The sequence below is a fragment of the Coloeus monedula genome, assembly GCF_965178545.1.
Source record: "Coloeus monedula genome assembly, chromosome: 18".
NCBI lineage: Eukaryota > Metazoa > Chordata > Aves > Passeriformes > Corvidae > Coloeus > Coloeus monedula.
Genome location: NC_138798.1, coordinates 3109150 through 3129881, shown reverse-complemented (window position 1 = coordinate 3129881; position 20732 = coordinate 3109150). Strand labels below are relative to the sequence as shown.

General features: G+C 56.4%; 1 protein-coding gene across 1 annotated transcript; it reads left to right on the top strand.

Annotated features, from left to right (window-relative positions):
* Positions 1-3516: 3516 nt before the first annotated feature.
* On the top strand, positions 3517-20732 carry HIP1R (huntingtin interacting protein 1 related; the record flags this gene model as incomplete). The annotated part of the gene is made up of 33 exons (XM_082293408.1): positions 3517-3609; positions 4088-4312; positions 8241-8304; positions 8729-8871; positions 9200-9256; positions 9511-9591; positions 9692-9768; positions 10055-10116; positions 11231-11371; positions 11842-11899; positions 11987-12062; positions 12259-12396; positions 12470-12528; positions 12594-12666; positions 13009-13192; positions 13275-13363; positions 13945-14061; positions 14510-14611; positions 14848-15042; positions 15231-15378; positions 15660-15746; positions 16038-16145; positions 16471-16607; positions 17186-17296; positions 17416-17474; positions 17631-17661; positions 17781-17843; positions 18310-18410; positions 19071-19176; positions 19869-19992; positions 20144-20205; positions 20309-20500; positions 20591-20732. The coding sequence occupies 33 exons, from the start codon at positions 3517-3519 to the stop codon at positions 20594-20596; spliced, it is 3369 nt and encodes a 1122-aa protein (XP_082149534.1). The 3' UTR covers positions 20597-20732.

The window sequence follows — 20732 nt, the reverse complement described above, 5'->3', positions numbered from 1 at the left end:
CAGTGCTGACACAACCTGAGCTCATGCCTGCAAAGGGAGGTTATCCCACAGCCAGCTGGGCTGTGACACTCTGTGGCACCGGGTTTCTCATGTGGATCAGCCTCAATCCAGTGGGGAGCTGGTGCTCAGTTCTCTGTTGGATATTCCAGCTGCAGTCCCTGAGCTCTTTGTGCCCTGTGGAGCCAAACCTGCTGTGCCCTGGGGAGTCTGAGTGGTTTGCAGCATCCTCGTGTTCTGCTGGTTCTCCATTAAGCCTGGAGACACTGAGTCTTCTCTCAAAACCCGTCGGATCTGCGGAGTGCAGCTGATGGAGCTCTTGGAGGAGAGGGATGCTGAGTAGCTGGAATGCCAGACCTGACTCTGCTGTAACGTTCCTGTGCACAGAGAGAGCTCTTCTTTTCCTAAAAAGAGCCCTGAGGTAAAAGCAGCCGGAGGTTTTATAGGCTGAAGCCAGCACTGTGACTTGCATGCTGAAACCACTGATGTTACAAAGCTTCAGGAGCAAATCCCCAAAAGTGCTGAGCCCCGTGCTGAGGCAGCAGAGTGGTGAGAGCACGCTGAGCCTACAGAAATAATCACATTTGCCTCAAGTGAGAAAGAGCCAGTGGAACAAACACACCACAATCCACTGTGGATCCATGACAAGAATGAGGGACTCTGCGAGGCACTGGCTAATGTGTAATTCTCATTTTCTTTGTGTGTTAAAAGGGACTGAATCACTGTGATCAGTTAGATCTGAAGCAGAGCAGGTCCAGAAATAACGAAACATTTGTGGAATTTCATATACAGAATTGATTTTGGTTGTGTTTGTTTGGTTTTAAATTGCTTTGAAACTCATTTGAAGGCAGGTGCACTGACAAACATTAGGGTAATTTCCTCCCTAGCTGCCAGTGATTTAGCTATTCTCATCAGTCAGTTGTTTTGCCTCTAGAGAGAGCTTGGGTGGGAGGGAGTTGAAGAACTCAGGAGGAAAGCAGTGAGTAAAAGGCTATATTCAGTTTTGGAGACAGCAGCATGTGCCACTGCTCATAAATGGTGACTCAGTGGCTGGCCTGGGGCACAAAGATCACTCCTTTCCTCAAAGCCAGCTGGAAAGGTTTTATTTCCCAACACTCCGGTGGTGGCACTGGGACTGTTGTCTTTCTGTGAAGTACTTTGTTTACCTTTTTCTCTTTAAATTTTTACTCTGTGTTCTTACTCTGTTTGCAGTGTGAAAATGTGTGTAGTAAATTGACATACGTGTGATTGCATCAGATATTTCAGAGGAAATGTTCCTGCTTTTTAATAAAAATCTTTTCATTTTCTGCAGAGGAAGAAGTTGTTTCCAACACAGAAGTAATTCTGAGGACTGAGGATCATCAACCCAGCAGCTACAATGGAAAGTTACCTCATTTTTTTCCATGGTCCTCCTGAGTGTTTGAAAGACTCACAAGTGGCACGAAGATGTGACTCTGCGGGAATGTATTTTATCTTGAAATAAAACACAGAATTATGCCAAGATTAACAAAGCTATTTTTATAGCTGAGAGCTCAGGTTAAACACTAGCTTGTTTTTTAAGAATCTGAAGTGTGTAATTGTTACAACATAGGAACTATTTTTCTTTTTTTTTATGGTGGCTCTGAAATATTTATAGAGTATGACACAGCCAAGCTTTTTGTTCTGGATTTCTTGCCTTGTAGAGAGAGATGTTTATAGGAAGTTCCCAATTAGTGTTGTAAGCAGGAATGCCACTGATGTTGCTGAAATGGGAGAGCTGTCACCCACAAGGTGGGCAGAACAACTTTCCACACTCAGGAGCTGGTTCTTCCAGCAAAAGTTTATCAGATCAGGTGTGTATGGCCTCTGTTTGCAGTGCAGAGCAGTAGCCAAGTATGATGTCACCTTTTTTTAGCATTTAAACTGGATTTATCTTTGCTGATTGGACAAGACATGCTGTTACCACAATTTGAACTTATTTTTTAACTAAGAGATCAAATAAGCTAATAAAGGTGATGCTTTGCTGTGTTTTTCTTGCTCACTGAACACATTTAGCACTGAATTTCTGACACTTCTCAGCACAGCACAAGTGGGCTGCTCGGTCCCATGCAGGTTGGGAGCACTTTGGGACACCAGTGCCCCTCCCACAGCCCTGTGCCAGTGTTCTTCCTGCTCGAGGGCAGCCAAAGGTGGGAGTCTCTGCTCCATCCACTGCCACCAATTATTGCAGAGAAACACAACACTCCGTGGATTCCCCTCGTTAACTCTTTCATTTCATCTTCCGTTTTCTCTTTAATTACCCCAGTGACAGCCTTTCCTCTGGGTATTAATGCCCTAGAATGCCCAGCCAGTTCTGATCAGAGCTGGTCTTCACATTCTTTCCCTGCCTGCTCGCCAGTGTTACCCACAGAGGGAAGGAAGCTCAGCTGCTCCAGCTGTTTCCAAGTTTCCTCAAGCCTTTACAGTGCATTTATTCCTCTACCTGCACAGAACCTTCTCAGGCTCCATCCTCACCATCTCCTGCTGTGGCTATGACATAAATTCCCCTAAAAAAGCCAATGATAACAATGCTGTGATGCTCACCCTGAAGCCGTCCAGCAGCTACACAGAGAAATTGGTGTAGCATCCAAGCAGGAGCTGCACCGATTTAAATGTGTTTGAGGTTACTGGATGAACTCATTGAGTTTAAACCCCTTGAGAGTTTAAAATGATGGCTTTAAAATCAATATAGAAAACTGAGCTCAAGCGATGCATCAAGGATCTGCAGAGCACTATGATTTTGTATCGGGGCTGCCCTGGATTTGTGGAATGGGAAGAAGGGGAATAATTGGGTTAATTTATTCAGCACTAAGTGACTTAAAACCCAGCTGCATTATTGACCACACTCTGAGGCTCGTATGGAAACGCTTCAAACTCAGAGCCTTATTTCTGGAAGCAGCTCAAATACTCCAGGGAGCCCTTTGCTATTGTATCCTTGGACTGAGTTATTATTTAAAGACAACAAAGCTTCTGTTCAGCCGCGGCCTTTCCGCAGGGTGGATGCGAGCTCCGGTCATTGACTTTGCTAACGGGAATTGGCGTTGGAGCTCCGGGGCTCAGGATGAGCTGCGCGTGTGTGTGCAGGTGCACTGGGAGAGGGGTGAACGCGGGCACTGAGAAGGGACGGCCTTGCGGGCGGTGACCGCCGTTCCTGGTGTTTCCTGAGCTGAGGAACCACCTCGGTGCCTGGTGCCCCGCGGGGGCCGCTAAGAGACGTGTCTCCCGCCCCGTGTCCGTGTCCGTGTCCGTGTCCGTGTCCGTGTCCGTGTCCGTGTCCGTGTCCGTGTTCCCCCGGGGGCTGCGCGGTCCCACCTGCCCGCGGGGGGAGCGGCGCTGCAGTTCCGGGCGCGGCCGCCAGGGGCGCGGCGGTGCGCGGCGCAGTGCGCGGCCGGGAGGGGCGGGGGGCGGGCGGCGCCGGTCGCTCCTGCCCGGAGCGCGGAGCCCGGAGCGCGGAGCTCCGAGCGCGGATACCGGATACCGGAGCTCCGAGCGCGGCCCACCATGAACAGCATCAAGAGCGTGCCGGCGCGGGTGCTGAGTCGCCGCGGCGGGCACAGCCTGGAGGCGGAGCGGGAGCAGTTCGACAAGAGCCAGGCAAGGACGGCGGGAGGGGGCGGCGGGGCCGCGGGACCGGCCGCGGTTACGGTGCCGGTTCTTGTCCTGGTCTCGCTCCCGGCTCGGGGAGGGGGCGAGCCGGCCCGTTCCGCGGGGCATCGCCCCGGGGCGCGCTGGGCGCGGGGGCTTCTCGGGGGATGGGATGAGACGGGATGGGGTGCGCGGGTCCCCGCCGGGCTCCGGGGAAGCCCCGGTGGGGCAGCGTGGCCGCCGTCCCTCTGTCCGTCCTCGTGTGCGCCCGTCCGTCCCCGGTGCCGGCGCGGCGCGCGCTCCCCGCCCCCACCTGCGCCGCCGCTTCCTCCCGCCGCGGCCGCGGGACGGTCCCGCGTGGGCACCCGCCCGTCCCGCCGCCCCCGCGCCCGGCACCGCGGCCCCGCCGTGCACCCCCGCCCCCGCGGGCAGCGGGGCCCCGCGCAGGCGGTGTGCCCCCCCCCGCACCTCCCGGGCCTTATCGCAGGTAAACACGGCCGGCAGCACACAGGGAAAGTTTTACGGTGTCGGCGGGAGCGCGGCAGAGCCCGGGGGCTCCGCGGCAGCCCCGCGGCCCCCCGCCCCGGGAATGGGCATCTCCGCATCCCTGCTGAGCCCCGGCCCCAACCACACCAGGGACTGTTTGGTCACCGCGGGCAGCGGGGTGTTTGGACCCACGGAGGATGGCAGAGTGGAAACAAAACCCGAATGCGTTTGTGACCCGTCTTGTCCGGCTTGGCCGGGGTGTCCGTAGTCCTGTGGCCCCCACGGGGCGAGCAGTGGTCGGGCACATACGGGGCTGGTGGGAAGTGAAGTACTCAGCGTGGGCACAGGGATGGGCAGAGGGATGGACGGGCTCGCTGCCGCCCCAGCAAAAATAACAGTGCCCTCCTGCACGCCTCCTCTGACCCCTCTGCTTTTGCGGGCTGTACACTCATCGCGGATGTTTTTCCCTTTGCCTCTTTGCTCTGCTGTTCCTTTCCTCAGCCCCTGGGCTGGTTTGGCCCCGGAGAGCGCCAGCGAAGGCAGGTGGGAATTTCAGGCCTCGCAGGGTCACGGTGCTGGGTAGGAAACGGAGTTTGCTGGGTTTGGGGAGCAACACGAGCAAACCGGCAATTCCGGTTCCCTCTGGACGCGTCTCCTTCAATCGTCCCACTGGGCACCGCTGATAAATGATCGCGGCGGCAGCGCTGCCCCGTGCGCCAAGGGCTGCCAGTGCCGGCCGGGCAGGAGCGGGGCCCTCCTCCCTCCCGCCCTTCCGGGGCATTTTGGGCACTGGCACTTGTGCTCTGGAAATCCACTTGGTCACAGGGATGCTGTGGGCAGAGACGTGGACAGGGCAAGGAGGTGGTTGCTCTCCATTAGAGCTTTTAGCTGTCTGACCCCAGGCTCGCCGGCTGATGGTCACATTCACTGCCCAGACCTGACCTTTCTGCAGCAACTGCTAAAAACTGTCCTAAAGGAGCTTTATCCCAATGTGGTTTCCGTAGTGGTGCTTCAGTGAGAGCAGAACTGTTCAGTGTCAGAACGTGGGTATTGATCTGCCTTTTACCTCTAATTATAGCAGCTGCCGAGCCGGCCGCCGAGCACCTCTGTGTCATGGGGGTGCTGGTGCCGTGTCCCCTCCTTGTCTCTGTGTCACAGGGGTGCTGGTGGCACCTCTGCTGTCCAAGGATTCTGTACCACGCTGGAGAGCAATGCTGCAGGAATCCAGAGCCCCATCACTTTTTCCCCTGTGAGGGCCTGGGTGATGTCTGTGGATACAGAGGGGGGTTGTTGACCCTGCTGTGATCCCAGGTCCTCGTGGGTGACATGAAGGTCACCTGCTTTCCCTGAAAGTGCTTTTCCATGTCTTATGTCAGGGTGATGTAGATGACCCCCTTGGAGAAGCCGTGTGTGGGAAGTAGGAAATCACCACCCCACAGCAGGCGCTTGCTCGGCAGCCTGGCAGGAGGAAAAACGTGCTCTTTTCTGCTGCCAATTTTTGCTTTTCTTAAACAAAAAGGTTAAAAATCCAGTGAGCTCTGGAACCTGCAGGATTACAGTGTGTGTGACTGCCAAGTGGTGCTTTCCTGGTGTGATTTGGGAAGGAGCAGTGTTAGGAAGGGAACTCTGGAGCAGCCGTTCGTAGCTCAGCTGTTCTGACAGCTCTTGTTCTGCCTGGCCAGCTCGATGTCCTACTGCCAAAAAATCTCTCCTGCTGTGGCATCGTGTTGGGACCCAGCATCCACCTGCCAGGTGGGAATTGTGACCCTGTGGGATGCTGGGGCTCTGGGGAGCCGTGGGCGGGAGGATCAGCCCTAATTAAAAGCAGCCTGGAACGAAAGGGTGGATGTGCTCCTTCATTTGGGCGCTTTGATCCTGGCTTTAGTCACCAGCTTGGTACGTGCAGACTGTGAGCAAAGCATTGGGGCTGCACCCCTGTGGGCTCCCACAGCCCACAGCCGGGCAGGTTTTGGGGTTTGCCCCTCACCCTGGTGCCTGTCAGTGATGGGGAGCAGTCCCAGGGTGCATCAAAGTTGTGGCCAGGCTGGTTGTGCACCTGCAGTTACAACCAGGGCCTGCCCATCTCCAGCTGTGCCAGTGGTGTCCCAAGAGGTTGGATCAAGGGCAAGTCTCCCCATTTCAGAGCCATCCTCCACAGCCCAGCTTTGCCAGGCAGCCAGCAGGGATATCCTGACAGCACGTGTGTCCCAGGCTGCAGCATCGCCCCATGCCCATCCCTGGTCCCACCATCCTGTTTTCCTGGATCTCCTGGCCAGCCTGATGTTTGGAGGCGGTGAAAGCACACCTGGGCTGGCAGCCCTGAGGGATTGGCATTGGTTCTGTGCCACCATGGTTTATTTGGGACTGCACTGGACACAGTGTCTCAAGGTCGTGCTGTGGGTGGGCTGGGGCTGCCCCCACATGGGTCCAGTCCTTGTGCTGGACATGAAATGGCTCAGTGAAACCTCTGCACTGAATACCAAGGATGAAACCAACCTCTCCAGCAGCTTCTGGGTTGAATTTTGGCTGGTCAGGCTAGCAGTGAGACTAAGGGCAATAAATGCAATAAAACCACCACTGCCAGTGGGAATTACAGCTCTGATTTGGGACAGACCAGCAGGGTCTTCACTGCAAGATGCATTTCCAAACCCTGCCTTGCCTCGGCTTGGTGGCTCCCTGTGATAAACCTTCCCTTCTGTCAGTATCCTGTGCCTTTGGTGCCAGACTGGGAGGTGCTGGCACTCCTGAGCACATCTCCCTGGCCAAGCTGCCATCGAGGGCACAGCCCCTGCCAGCTGCAGGCTTTTGGGTGGCTGTGAAGGCACTTGGGGAGAGGCAGCTGTGCTGCAAGTGCCTGTTCCTGGGCACTGGAGGCTCATTAACCTTTGGGGATAAGAGGATTACAGCAAGTCACCGGCTTAACTCGGCTGCTGCTTCACAGCCCCACATGGCGGGGTAACACCGGGGCTTTGCGGGTGCAGGAAAGGCAAAGCAACCGCTCTCCCCAGCAGCTGGCTCAGCCTTTTGGGACACATTCACCCTCTGGGATGATTCACAGTTTTATTGCTGTCATGGCCAGTCTGTGGGTGGCTGTTCTAGACTCCTTTGGGGTGGGTTTGGTGCATGGACACCTTTGGCATCGCCCCTTCAGCGTCGGGTTCCTCCTGCATAAGTCAGGAGCACTCGATAACTTGACGTCGGGTTACTCCTCCTACAGGAAAGCACCTCATTTCAGAGGTGTCCCTGGACAAGCAGCCATGTGGAAGCAGGTGCTTTCCTGGGCAGGTAGATAGGAATTTTATAAGGTTTTAGGGCTGTAGAGCTGCAGGGAGGGACCGAGTTCCTCTTCCGGCACAAGTGCTGGCAGCGGGGCCGCTTCCTGCCTTCCCAGCTGGGACCTTTTTCCTCTGCTGATGACAGAGGGCTCATGGACACAGGCACAGCCCAAGTGCTTCTGCAAGGGTGAAGCAGCTCAGTTGAGTCTGAGGAGGAGGAGGATCCTCATCAAACACAGCAACTTGGATTTGCAGCCCATCAACACATGGGAGATGCAACCGACCCCAGTCTGGAGTCATCTTTTGAAATAAATTCATAATTTAAAGTGTGCTGTGATCAAACAGATCAAAATATAGATAATCCTGCTCTGATAATCACATTGCTCTGAATTTTCGCTCCATCAAGATGGGCATTGAGGCTGCCACTCCCTCCTTGCTTGGGGGCTGCATTTCCCCACGTGCTGTTTGCGCGCAGCAACATCCTCAGAAGAACCCAAACCACTGCCCTGTGGTTCAAAGGCTCCTTGTGATTACACAAACAACCCTGGAATTTGGCATCTCACTGTTGTGCTTTAATGTTCCCCGGGCACGGCGCTGAGTTCAGGCTGCAAAAATGCAAAAATTGGTTTCCTGGGACAGGGACAGCCGGGAGCACCAGCGGCAGTGGTCACATCCTGACAGATCCTGCTGGGGATGGGGGGGTTTAATGGATGCTTTGTTTGTGGATAAAATGGCCTATTCTGATGTGTTACAAATGACTTTGAGGTGACAAATGTCTTCTAAAATTCAGGGTATTCCCCAAAAGCACAGCACTGCATGTCGGGGTAGGTGTGGGGGTCCCACCATGTCTGACAGCCGCTCTCTCCCCTCCTCTTGCAGGCCATCAGCATCAGCAAAGCCATAAACACGCAGGAAGCACCAGTGAAGGAGAAACATGCCCGCCGTATCCTTTCCCTTGGCTCACCAGGACAACACAGAGGAGTTTGGGATGTGGGGATGTCACCCCCTGATGCTGGAGCCACGGGAGATTTGGGAGACAGAGAGATCGATCCACGCAGAGCTGGGCTGGGGGGTGGCATCACGTAGGTTCATCCATCAGTGAAAAGGCAAACAAGAGCAGCGCAATAAAATTGTGTTTCTTTGGCAGTAAAATGCAGAGGACCCCAGCGTGCCCTTGGCAGGGGGAAGTGCACCCGAAATGATGAATGGGGGTCTTATCTGGGGGCGCAGCATTGTGCTGGTGGTCTCTGTGCTCACGGGGCACCCCGAGCATGTCCTCTTTTCAATGAAAGTTGAACAAGAACAGTCCCCAGCCCAGCCTGTCCCCTGCTCTGTGTGTATCCAGTTGGCCTTGACTGCACTGGAAGGGATCATCCTGGGGACACACCACGAGAAGGGGGCGTTCACCTTCTGGTCCTACGCCATCGGGCTGCCCCTGCCCAGCAGTGCCATCCTCAGCTGGAAGTTCTGCCACGTCCTGCACAAGGTCCTGCGCGACGGCCACCCCAACGTGAGTGTCCCCTCTGCACGGTCCCTCCTGCTTCACCGGCAGGGGGAAATTTTTGGCTCTTGCCAACATCCCTCTGCACAGGGGGTGGGTTCCCTTCCCTACCCCGGCCACCTTTCCCAGGCCATGGGGCACTCTGTGGTCTAGCATCTTTGAAACTTCCCCGTGCAAATCCCTGACCTTTGGGTGCCATGGAAAGGCTGGGACTTCTCCCAGAGCTGGACTGGTGTAAGGGGCCAGATCCCTCCTCTTCCTTAGCATCAGGGCAGGCAGGCAGGTGCTCACCAGTGCCAGTCCCACTGTGCCACATCCCTCCCTTTTTTGTCCCCAGGTCCTCCAGGACTGCCAGAGGTACCGCAGCAACATCCGAGAGACGGGGGACCTGTGGGTGAGTGGGGCAGAGTGGAGGTTTGTGCCTCCCAGGAGCTTTGGAGGTGGGTGCTGAGGAACATGGTGGGCAGAGAGGGGGTGAAGCACTGCCTGAAATCACCATCTGTCTCTGCTCCCTTGGGGTGATGGCTGTGTCCGTGGTGGAGCCATGGTGGTGTCCGTGGCTGGCACAGGTTCACTGGCTCCTGTGGGATCTGCTGGCTCTGGTCACATTGCTCTGGATTTCCCATGTCTCCTCTTGTGTCTCTGCAGGGCCATTTGCACGACAGGTACGGGCAGCTGGTGAACATCTACACACGGCTCCTGCTCACCAAGATCTCCTTCCACGTCAAGGTGAGACCCTCTGCACCCTCTGTACCACTGTAACGAGGGGATGTGCCACACCAGCAAAAATAGCAGCAGCAACTGATGGCTTCTTATTCCTTTTCCAAAGCATCCCGAGTTCCCCCCGGGCCTCGAAGTGTCGGATGAGGTGTTGGAAAAGACTGCAGGGACGGATGTGAACAACATGTGAGTGTCTTGGCAGGGCCACCTGCTCCGTGACACCCAGCTGGCAGTGTCCTGCTAATGAAACCACTCCAGGATGGGGCAGCCACTGGGATTTTGTGAATTGTTTGGATGGTGCCCGATTCCTCCTGCATCCACAGAGTGCCGTGGGGTGTAAATGCAGGGAGAAAAAGCCCCAAACTCTTGTCAGTCAGAGCCCTTGCCATTGTGAGGACTCCCAATGAACACGAGCAGCTGGAGCAAAGACATCTCTGCTGTCAAGTGATGGAGTTTTGGTTTATTTTGGCAGCTTCCAGCTGACGGTCGAGCTGTTTGACTACCTGGACTGTGAGCTGAAGCTGTCGGAGTCAGGTGAGGTGGTGGCAGGGGCAGGTCCCTCCCGCTCGCCCTGGGGCTCTTGAGCAATAGTTTCGCTCTTTGGTCGGGAATGGAGTTCCGGGAGGCTGAGGTTGGAGGCTCAGGTCCCTCCTCCTTCCGTGAAATTTCGGAGGCCAAGGTTGGAGGCTCAGGTCCTTCCTCCTCCTCCTCCCATGAGATTTTGGAGGTGGTTTCTCAGCTGGATTCCCCTGTTGAAGCTCTGTAGAGGCAGTTGTAAGAAAATATGTAGGGGATGTGGCTGCTTCGAGCCCACCTGAGCAAGGCAGAGTGTTGTTTTCAGAGCAGAGCTGCTCTGAAATACATTTTTATTTCTTTTTTGGTACAACCACGTTAATCGTAAGCATTACACAAATCCTTTCTGTCCCCCTGAAGCAGAGGAAGGGGCTGTACTTCTTTTTAAAGACTCATTTCCCCTGTTGAAATGCCTCTGGGGAGGGCTGGAGACCCCTGCTCATGTCTCTCACCTCCATAGGAATTTTTAGATGGCTCAGAGAGGTGGTGGATTCTTCCTCTGTCGAGAGTCGGGAACACGGAGCTGCCCTGGAAAACGGGGCACAGCGGGAGCGACCGTGCTCCCGGCTCCCGACAGCCTCCTGCTTCTCCTCCTGACCCAGTTATACAGAGAATTTATATTCATAAATACTTTAAAGCTGAGCGGGGAAGAAGCCGGGGTGGATATGCTGCCTGGATCCCTGCCAAGGAAAGGGATCTGTTTCCGAGCAGGGGCAGGCGAGGCTGCGCTGCCGCCAGGCTCGTCCCCTGCCCTGGGATCCTCTCCCAGATCCTTGCATGATTAAACAGAATGGAGCAAAACCTCTCCGTTTCCCCAGCTGTGTCGTGCAGCAGCAGCTCCAGGGCAGCATCCTGGGGTTAAATCTCTCCTTTTTGGGGTTGGGGTATCCATGGCAGACCTGAGCACCCCTTCTCTCTGCCAGCATGGTCCCTTTGGGTGTTTTTGCTGCTCAGAGTGGGGTTGTCTCAGGTTAGGGCAGCAGCCCTGGCATTTCCCCGTGTCCCACATCCACCGTGGTTAATGATCAAGCGGCGTCCCGGGCGCGGGCGGCTCTGCAAACACAGCTCCCCTCAGTTTTCAGGCAGCTCAACACCTCGATGGCCGTGTCGCAGATGTCGGCGGTGCAGTGCCGCCTGGCCCCCCTCATCCAGGTCATCCAGGACTGCAGCCACCTCTACCACTACGCCGTCAAGTTAATGTTCAAGCTGCACTCCTGTGAGTCCCGGGGATGTGCTCCGTGCTGGTGTTTTCCCAGGGTGGGCTTCTGCACATGGGGATGAGGCTGGTGTGGATTGAGGCATCCATCGCCATGTCCCTGTATCCCAGCTGGGCTCTGGGGGCCTGCTCCATCCCACACAGACATTCCAGATAAAGGAATTAGAAGCACGTGTCCTTGATTAATTCAAACCCACAGTGCCCTGGCCTGCCAGCCCCCTGCATGGGATCACTGGGCAGTACAGTGCCAGCGGCCTCGTGTGGGTATTTTGGAGTTCCCACACCCACATCTCCCTGTGCCCCATCCCTGGTCCCTGTGCTGGGGATGGGAATCCCCCACTCCCATCCTGACCCCTCACATCCCACTCCCTCCTGGCTTTTACCCCGCTGGCTTTTGCAGAGGAGGGGTCTGGGTGCGTGTGAACACACGTGCAGTTCCTGATCAGTCACAGCTGTCCCTCCTCACCCAGGTCTGCCGGCCGACACCCTGCAGGGCCACCGGGACCGCTTCCACGAGCAGTTCCGCAGGTAACCAGGGCCCAGCTGGGGAGGTGGGGTCCCCTCCCTCCTGCCAAGCCCCATCTCATTTCCCCTTTGTTTTTCTGTCCTCTCCAGCCTCAAAAACTTCTTTAAGAAGGCGTCCGACATGCTGTATTTCAAGCGGCTCATCCAGATCCCTCGGCTGCCGGAGGTATGGCAGGATTTGGTGTGGTGCTCTGCAGAGCTTGTGGGTGCCCCCATGGATAGGTTTGGGGTCTGGGGACACTGCAGAGGGACCCTCTGGCCCTGTCAGCAGCACAGGCGTGGCTCCCTCCCTTCCCTTGGCACTCTGCCTGCTGCGGTTCCTGAACGCCCTTCAAGGCTGCAACAGCTTCTTGTCCCCACAGAGCCCCCCAAACTTCCTGCGGGCGTCCGCGCTGGCCGAGCACGTGAAGCCGGTGGTCGTCATCCCCGAGGAAGCCCCCGAGGATGAGGAGCCAGAGAACCTCATTGAGATCAGCACGACTTCCACCACGGAGCCGCAGGTGGGGGCCCGGGGCTGGGATGGGGTCGGGCTCCCGTGTCCTGGCTCAGCTCAGCACCCTCTGTCCTCCCCAGATCACCTCGGACCTGTTTGAGCAAACCTTCGGGCCACCCAACGGCGTTTGGGATGACAGGTATGGGGGGGCCAGCAGGGGCGAGGGGCCGCTGCCACGTGGGACCAACCTGCCTTTGTCCACAGGGATGCACAGATCGAGAGCCTGAAGAAGGAGGTGGACACGCTCCGTGCAGAGATGGAGAAGATTAAACTGGAGGTAAAGCCTGGCTGGGGAGCAGCTGGGGTGGGAGAATGGGGGTGGGTTTTGGTGCCGTGGTGTGGAAATCCTGAGGGGATGCAGCAGGAGTGGGGCCCTGACATCCAGTGCTGTGTTTTGGGACCTCTCCCAGTGCCAGGATGTGACTCCTGATGGGGTGGAGGCATGTGAGACCTGTCCCTTGCTGTCCTGACCTTATCAACAGGGACAGGTTGACTGCAGGGGTAAAGGGGAGAGCTTTCCTGTGCATCCCACAGCTGCTTTGCCCAAATTGCAGCGGGGCACCTGGACAGGGTTGTTGGGGAGGGTAGGGCTGTGCTCCAGTGCCCGGTGACCCCGCAGGCACAGCGCTACATCACCCAGCTCAAGGCACAGGTGAACAGCCTGGAGGGAGAAGTGGAGGAGCAGCGCAAGCAGAAGCAGAAGGCGCTGGTGGACAACGAGCAGCTGCGGGATGAGCTGGAGAGGCTGCAGAGGGTGAAGCAGGACAGTGACAGGTCGCAGCGACTCTGCGCCGAGGCTGAGAGTAGGTGCCCTGCGGAGCCCTGTGGAGCCCGGGGGGTGTGGCCGCCCTCGCTGCGGCCACTGAGGGTCTCTCACCCCTGCAGAGAAAGCCAACGCCACCGAGATCCGCTACACGAAGCTGAAGGAGAAGCACAGCGAGCTCATCAACACCCACGCTGAGCTCCTGAGGAAGGTAACGCTGCTGCCTGTGCAGGCGGGCACTGACACTGAGGGCAGCGTCCCTGGATTAAATCCCTCCCTTTTGGGGTTGGGGTATCCAGGGCTGAGCTGAGCACCTTTTCCCTCTTCCATCCTAGTCCCTTTGGGTGTTTTTGTTGCTGGTTTTTGGTCTGTTTTGCTGTTGTTTGGTCTGTTTCTGCTGGTTTCTGTGGCCAGTGTAGCCAGTGGGACATCACTTATACCAGCAGTCATGGGATGCTTGGCTCTAATCCTGGAAAGGGGCTCTCAAGGGGTACACTGGTGATGGGGTTTTGTTTTTTGCTTTGGGTGTTTTGGTCTTGTTTTTGTCCCTTTGTCCCTCTGCAACCACGGGTATGGCTCGTGCCTGCCCAGTCCCCCTATGTTGGTTCCATCGCCCTCTGAGCACCGGGCAGGGGGCACCCCTTGAATCCTTGTCCACTGGCAGCCTACCCTTTGGGTGGTGTGAGAAAGGCATCTTGGAATTATCTCCTGAGCCAGAATTTGGTTGGAATGAGTGTGGGGACGGTGAGGGTCCCCCTTGGAATGCTGGGTGAGCCCTGTGTCCCACCACAGAATGCTGACACCGCCAAGCAGCTGACGGTCACGCAGCAGAGCCAGGAGGAGGTGGCACGTGTCAAGGAGCAGCTGGCATTTCAGGTGGAGCAGGTCAAGCGAGAGGCCGAGATGAAGGTGAGCTCCAGATCCTTCCCTGCCAGCACTGAGCCCTCCCCAGCCTGGGAAAAGCAGTGGCTGGGCACAGTTCAGGTGCAAGGGGAAGGGGTGGTTGTTGATGTCAGGCCCTAATCCAAGGAAGAGTTGCCCTGGCTCCTCAGGAAGGTGTTAATACATTCTTCACTCCCTCAGGCCCAAATCTGCCTTTTCTTCCCCCAAGAAAATGCCACAATGCAAATTGGTGGGTTTGAGCGCTTTCATTCTCTGGGGCTCAAGCTGGGGGCTGGTCCAAAATTCCTGGTGTGGGAAAAGGAGCCCTTCCAGGAGACGCCCCCTGCCCAAGACCCCAAAACCCTCTCCCTGAAAAACATGGCTGGGTTCATTCCCTCCATCCTGCTGTGTGCCAGTGCTAAGGGCGGCCAGGGCATGGCAGGGGCTGAGCCCTGGGCACGGGGTGTGGTTGCAGCTGGAGGACCAGAGTGTGCAGATGGAGCAGCTGCGGCAGGAGCTGGACGCCCGCCGGGAGGAGCTGGAGCAGGCGCAGCGCTCGCTCAGCCACGCCAAGCAGGTACGGGCTGGGGGGGCAGCACGAGCTCAGGCCCCCATCAAACCCTGTCACAGGGTGATGGACCTGCCACCACTGCTGAGCCAGAGGTTCAACAGCAGCCTGAGGAGCTGTCGCAGGGCTGAGCATGGGCCCAGCCCTTCAGTGTCACGAGCTGGGCATGTCTGGCGCTCCCCCGCGCATCTTTTGGGCTCACAGCAGTGACAGGGGAGTGACAGGGTGTCCTGGCCCTACGGCAGGCAGGTGTGGAGCTCAGCGCCCAGGTGGATGCTCTGCACGCTGAGAAGGAGGTGCTGAGGCGGTCAGTGAGCGAGAAGGAGTGTGAGCTGCTGTCCACGCGTGGCCTCGTCGAGGAGAAGGAGCTGCAGCTGAGCCAGGAGGCAGACAAGGCCACGAGGGAGATCCGAGAGCTCCAGGGCAGGCTCCTGGAGAAGGTACAGTGCTGTGTGAAGATGTGTGAGGTGTTTGGGGGATGCTGGCCGATGTAGCCAATGGGATATCACTGCACCAGCAGTCATGGGGTGGTTGGGTCTAACCCTGGAAAGGGGCTCTCGAGGGATATGCTGCGGATGGGGATCCTGTGTCGTAGTCGTGCCACTCACCTGTTCCTCCTGCCTCACAGAGCAACCAGGAGCAGAGCCTGCAGCAGAAGCTGCTGGAGGAGCAGTTTGGAGTCCTGCAGCACACGGTGCGGGAAGCCCAGGACATCCTCCGTGATGCCATGGCCAAGCTGGATGACCCCCTGCACCTCCGCTGCACCAGCTCCCCAGGTATGTCCTGCACATTCAGGGGGCTGAAACACGCTGTGCCTTCTCCCTCCTGGACAGATAACGTTGCATCTCAGCTCTCCCATGGCATTTTTCCCATCATACCCGAGGCAGTTGGGGTCGGACTTCCCAGGATGTATTTTTAGCTCTCATCTCCAGCACTACTTTGCTCAGATTTTAGCGCCATTCCCCAGCCAGGGATACACTTCCACTCAGTGGTGCCTCGTGGTGCAGACACCCACCAGCATGGCCGTGCTGATGAGATGCAATGCAATTCCTTGCAGATTACCTGCTGAGCCGGGCGCAGGCGGCGCTGGAGTCCACGGATGCCCTGGAGAAGGGGCACGCGCAGTACGTGGCCTCCATGGCAGGTACCTGGGGCTGGGGACCGGCGGCATTGCTCCCAGCTTGCTCGTGTTTCCGTGCATCCAGCAGCCCCCGGCGGCACCGGGGCCATCGGCAAGCGGCAATGCCCTGGTGGCAGAGGGACACAGACGGGGCTGGGGGCTTCCCGTGGGCTCATTCAAGCTGGAGGGGTCAATCCCAACATCTCTGAGTCTTGTACTGATCCTTGAGTGCCTTTGAGGAGGGGCTACAGCCCCCAGGACCTGGCAGGGGGTGCCCTGGGCTGGCAGCTCCTGACCCTGTGCTGTCTGTGGCAGATGCTGCAGGGCTGGTGGGGGCTCTGGCCCTCTTCGCACACCTGACGGCCGACACCATCATCAACGGCAGTGCCACGTCCCACCTGGCCCCCACGGACCACGCTGACCGTGAGTGCAGGGATGCAGGGTGTGTTGAGGGGGATTTTTCCTCATGGGGCTTTTCTTTAGGGAGGCCATGCCAAAGCCCCCTCTTCCAGGAGCAGATTTTACCGAGGGCAGCACATTCCCCATGCTCCCCTTCCCGACATTCCCTGCCCTCTTGTGCCCCTCCCTGGGCCAGGAACATCACGTTGCTCCTGGAAACTCACTTGTAATCTAGAAGAAATTTGCTGGATGCTGTGGATGAGGGGAGGAGGAAGATGAGGGTGGCAGGGCTGGGATGAAGGGACTCCTTGCCCAGCCAGGGGCTGGCACCAAGCCATGCTCTCCGCAGGGCTTACGGAGACGTGTCGGGACTGTGGCCAGCGGAGCCTGGAGTACCTGGACGAGCTGAAGGACAGGCAGAGGCTGGGCCATGCTGAGCTGGGGGACGTGCGGCGGGCGCTGCGAGGGGTCCTGCAGCTGGCCCAGGTAGGAGATGGAGCCCAGCACAGCCACCTTCCCACTTGTGGCTGGCAGGGTGGGTCACAGGGAACACTTTGGGATGGTTTGTCCCCCATACCCACAAATTCCGGTGCTTTCCTTGAGCCATCTCAGCTTCTGAGCACCGAGACCCATCCTGGTGGTGCACAGAGCTGGTTGCCCTCAGATCAGCTGAAGTCTTTCAGCCCAGTAACCCCTGTGGAATGAAACTTCCCAGCTGTCGGTATTTTAGCTCGTGAAGCCCCTATTAGTGTTTTCCTTTGCACCACTCCTCAGTTCAGCTCTCCAGAGCCCTCTGGAGCAGAAGCTGCTCCTGTGATGGAGTTTTGTCACCTTGATTTGGGGCATTTCTTACCTCTGAGGTCCCTGTGCTATGTTTGCTTCAAGTTGGTGCCTTCACCTTTGTAGGCTGCAGAATGCTGCTCCTGCAACTTTAATTATTGTGGGGGGGGGGGGGGGGGTGTCACGAAAGCAATTGGATACCTTGGTTTGTAGTTATTCCTTATAAATATTCCCTTCTGTCCCTCTGCCTAAAACCTCTTGGTGCCTGCTGCCACCCCTGGCAGGAGCTGAGACCCAAGAGCTTGGACATCAAGCAGGAGGAGCTGGGGGACATGGTTGAGAAGGAGATGGCCTCCACCTCGGAGGCAATTGAAGATGCTGTCAGGAGGATAGAGGTGAGACAGAGCTGCAGGGTGGGTCATTCTGGGGCCTTGGGGCAGTGGAGTGTCCATCACTCCTCCACCCTTCTCGCCCCAACGTGGCATCCAACCCTTCCTCTTGTGTTTCCCAACAGGAGATGATGAGCCAGGCCAGGAACGAGAGCTCTGGGGTTAAGCTGGAAGTGAACGAGCGGTGAGTTTTGGGGAGGGGTGTGTGGCAAGTCTGTGCCCCATGCCCTGCTGGGGTGTGCTCTGCTCCAAAACAGGCTGTTTGGTCTTGAAAAAAGACCCATTTTCTGAGGCCAAAGCTTCCCTGAATGCTGAACACTTTTCTCTTGCTTCCCTCCAGGATTCTGAACTCCTGCACGGATCTAATGAAGGTCAGTACTGCAGAAACCCACCTGGAGTTCACAAAACTGTAACTTCCCACCATCAGCAGCATCAATCCTCCTCTATAAGACCCCCATCAAACCCTAAAACCTGTTTTCCTTCATTCCAGGCTATTAGACTTCTTGTAACAACGTCTACAAACCTCCAGAAGGAGATAGTAGAAAGTGGCCGGGTAAGTCCTGCCTTGCACTCATCTTTCTTGTGCTGACATCAAATACAGGAGAATTTCCCCTAAATTGCAGAAACACTCTGGATTTCATGGTTTCCCATGTTAGCAGCGCTCTGGCAGTACCAGCTGCTGGACATGGGCTGCTCAGCCCTGTGCTCTCTGCACAAATCACTGTCACCCTTGCAAAGCCTTGTCCATCTAAAGATGGTGGCCCAAACTTGAGTGTTTTAAACCAAACCCAGCCCAAATTTGCAGGCTTGGGGCTCCAGTGTTGGTTTTCTTGATAATTATTTAAGCAGCTCAGTAAGAGCAGCATGAAGAGCACAGGAATGCTGTCGCTCCCTTGATTTATGACTTTCTATATGAATTTATATATTGTTGCACTTCATATGGATATTTTACATGGATTTATATGTTGTTGGATATTAGGCACAAGTTAATCCAGGCCATAATATTCTCGTAACAACAGGGGGCAGCAACAACTCAGGAGTTTTACGCCAAGAACTCGCGCTGGACCGAAGGGCTGATCTCTGCCTCCAAGGCCGTGGGCTGGGGAGCCACACAGCTCGTGTAGGTACCCCCAGAGTGGGAGCTTCCCCTGGGACACAGCACACCCAGGGCTGGCTCACGCTTCCCTGTCACCCAGTCATCCAAAGTGTCCCACTGCTGAGGCATCACAGAGCATCATTGCTAATTCCTTATGGAGATCTTTGCTGACTTTTTATGGACCCTCAGTTTGGGTCATTGCTAATTCCTCAAGGAGCATCACAGCCCGGGTTGAACCACAGGGTCACCCAGCTAGGGATGGCAATTCCTCCCTGTCTGCAAAATGGGAAATCAAATCCCCCCTGTCCTGGCTTCTGCTCAGATGGTTGTGGATGGGGTGGTTGGCATCGGGGCAGGGCGTTCCCTGTGCCAGTGCAGGAAATATGGGGGGCTCTTTTGAGAAAAGCTTTAAAAAGCTCATCCATTATGGAAACAAAATCCTGTCTCTGTCCAAATCACCCGGATCATGGCTTTGAATAATTGCTTTGTATATGAGCTTTAATAACAGTTGGACTCGAAGATCTTAGAGATCTTTTCCAACTTTAACGATTCCATGATTCTGTAATTGCAAAGCTGCTGGATCCAGCTGCTGATTTGTGAGGGTATTAGCAGGAGATGAATAATTTGCACTTGCTCTGTCGTGCACAGTCTCTGACACAATCTCCCCTCCGACCCCCAACGCAGGGAGTCTGCGGACAGGGTTGTCCTGCACACAGGGAAATACGAGGAACTGATTGTCTGCTCCCACGAAATCGCTGCCAGCACAGCCCAGCTGGTGGCTGCCTCCAAGGTGAGTGTCCCAGCAGGATCCTCTGGATGTCTCCTCATTTTGTCCCACAGTGTTCCCATCCTGTCTGCCAGTCCTGCAGCCTCCCAGAGCAGGGAGAAGGGAACCTCTTGCAGTTTTCCAGTCAGTCTAGGCTTTTAATCCATGTGTTCATATTCCCTCACCTGAGGCTTGCCTTGGAAATGAAGATGTGTAAATCCTCCTGTCAAGCTGGTTATGTAAAGAAAATGTTAATACCTAACAAGAAATCCAAAAAAGCAGCTGCAGAATTGAGGATGGTGGACTTTGGTCCTTGCTGCCTTTCCTGTTGGTGTGGGTGGAAGTGAGGGGTGGAGGTTTTAGTGAGCACACAGGGATGCAGGTGCAGGGGGATGGGGATCCATACGGATTTTTACAGCAGATGGTTTGGAAATTAAGAGGATGGTTAAAAAAAACAGAGCTGTGTCTTCACTGAGTGCTTGGCTCAGGTGGGAACAGAGCTGGTTTTGTGCCCTAGGGCTGAAGGGCTTTGTAGGGATCACCTTGTCTGGCCGTGATGGGATCACTGAGGATAAACCTTCCCATCTGTCCATCCATCCATTCTTTCCACTCCCAGGTTTTCGTGCCCAAAAGCTCTTTGCGTCTGCCTGGGGCTCCCTGGAGCTCCATGGGGGGTTTATGGTGGGCACCCACAGCCATCCCTGTGCTCATTGCAGGTGAAGGCCGAGAAGAGCAGCAGGAACCTGGCCAAGCTCCAGGAGTGCTCACGCAATGTCAATGAGATGGCAGCAAATGTGGTGGCTTCCACAAAGTCAGGCCAAGAGCAGATAGAGGAGAAAGGTGAGGTTTTTGCAAGGAAAAGGTAGAAAAACCCACTCCAAATCCCTTTCCAGCCTGGGGAACACCCCGAGGTGTCCATCCAGCTCTGTTCTGGCATGTGAGTGTCCTCTGTGAGGGGTGCACTCAGTAGAGACCCTGCTTTCCTCCACAGACACCATGGACTTCTCAGGCATGTCCCTGATCAAGCTGAAGAAGGAAGAGATGGAAACACAGGTATGGCCACGAGGTGGATTCGGTGCGGCTGCGAACAGACCCAGACCCGCACTGGGGGTCCCTCTGCCCCCAGCACAGGTCCCAGGACGGTTTTTGGGTGCAGGTGAAGGTGCTGGAGCTGGAGAAGCGGCTGGAGGGCGAGCGGGTGCGGCTGGGCGAGCTGAGGAAGCAGCACTACGTCCTGGCCGGGGGCTGCGAGGACGCGCCGGAGGACGGGGAGGCCAAGCCGGCGCCGGCACCGCGACGAGGCATCCTCAAGAAACCCCCCATTGCCCAGAAACCCGGCCTAGCAGAGGTGGGGCCCGGGTGGGGGGGTGCAAACAGAGCAGGGGGGATGTTCTGGGCACGAGTTCTGATATTTGGCTTTGTCCCCCTCTCGTTGCAGCCCTAGCGAGGCCCCGGCCCTGGGAAGGGCTGGCGGAGGCCCCACACATCACGTTGCCTTCGCGCTGCTGTGCCTTCAAGCGCGGGGTCTCCTCACCGCCCGGCCTGGAAAAAAAGTCCCAAACTGGATATTTTTTAAGGAA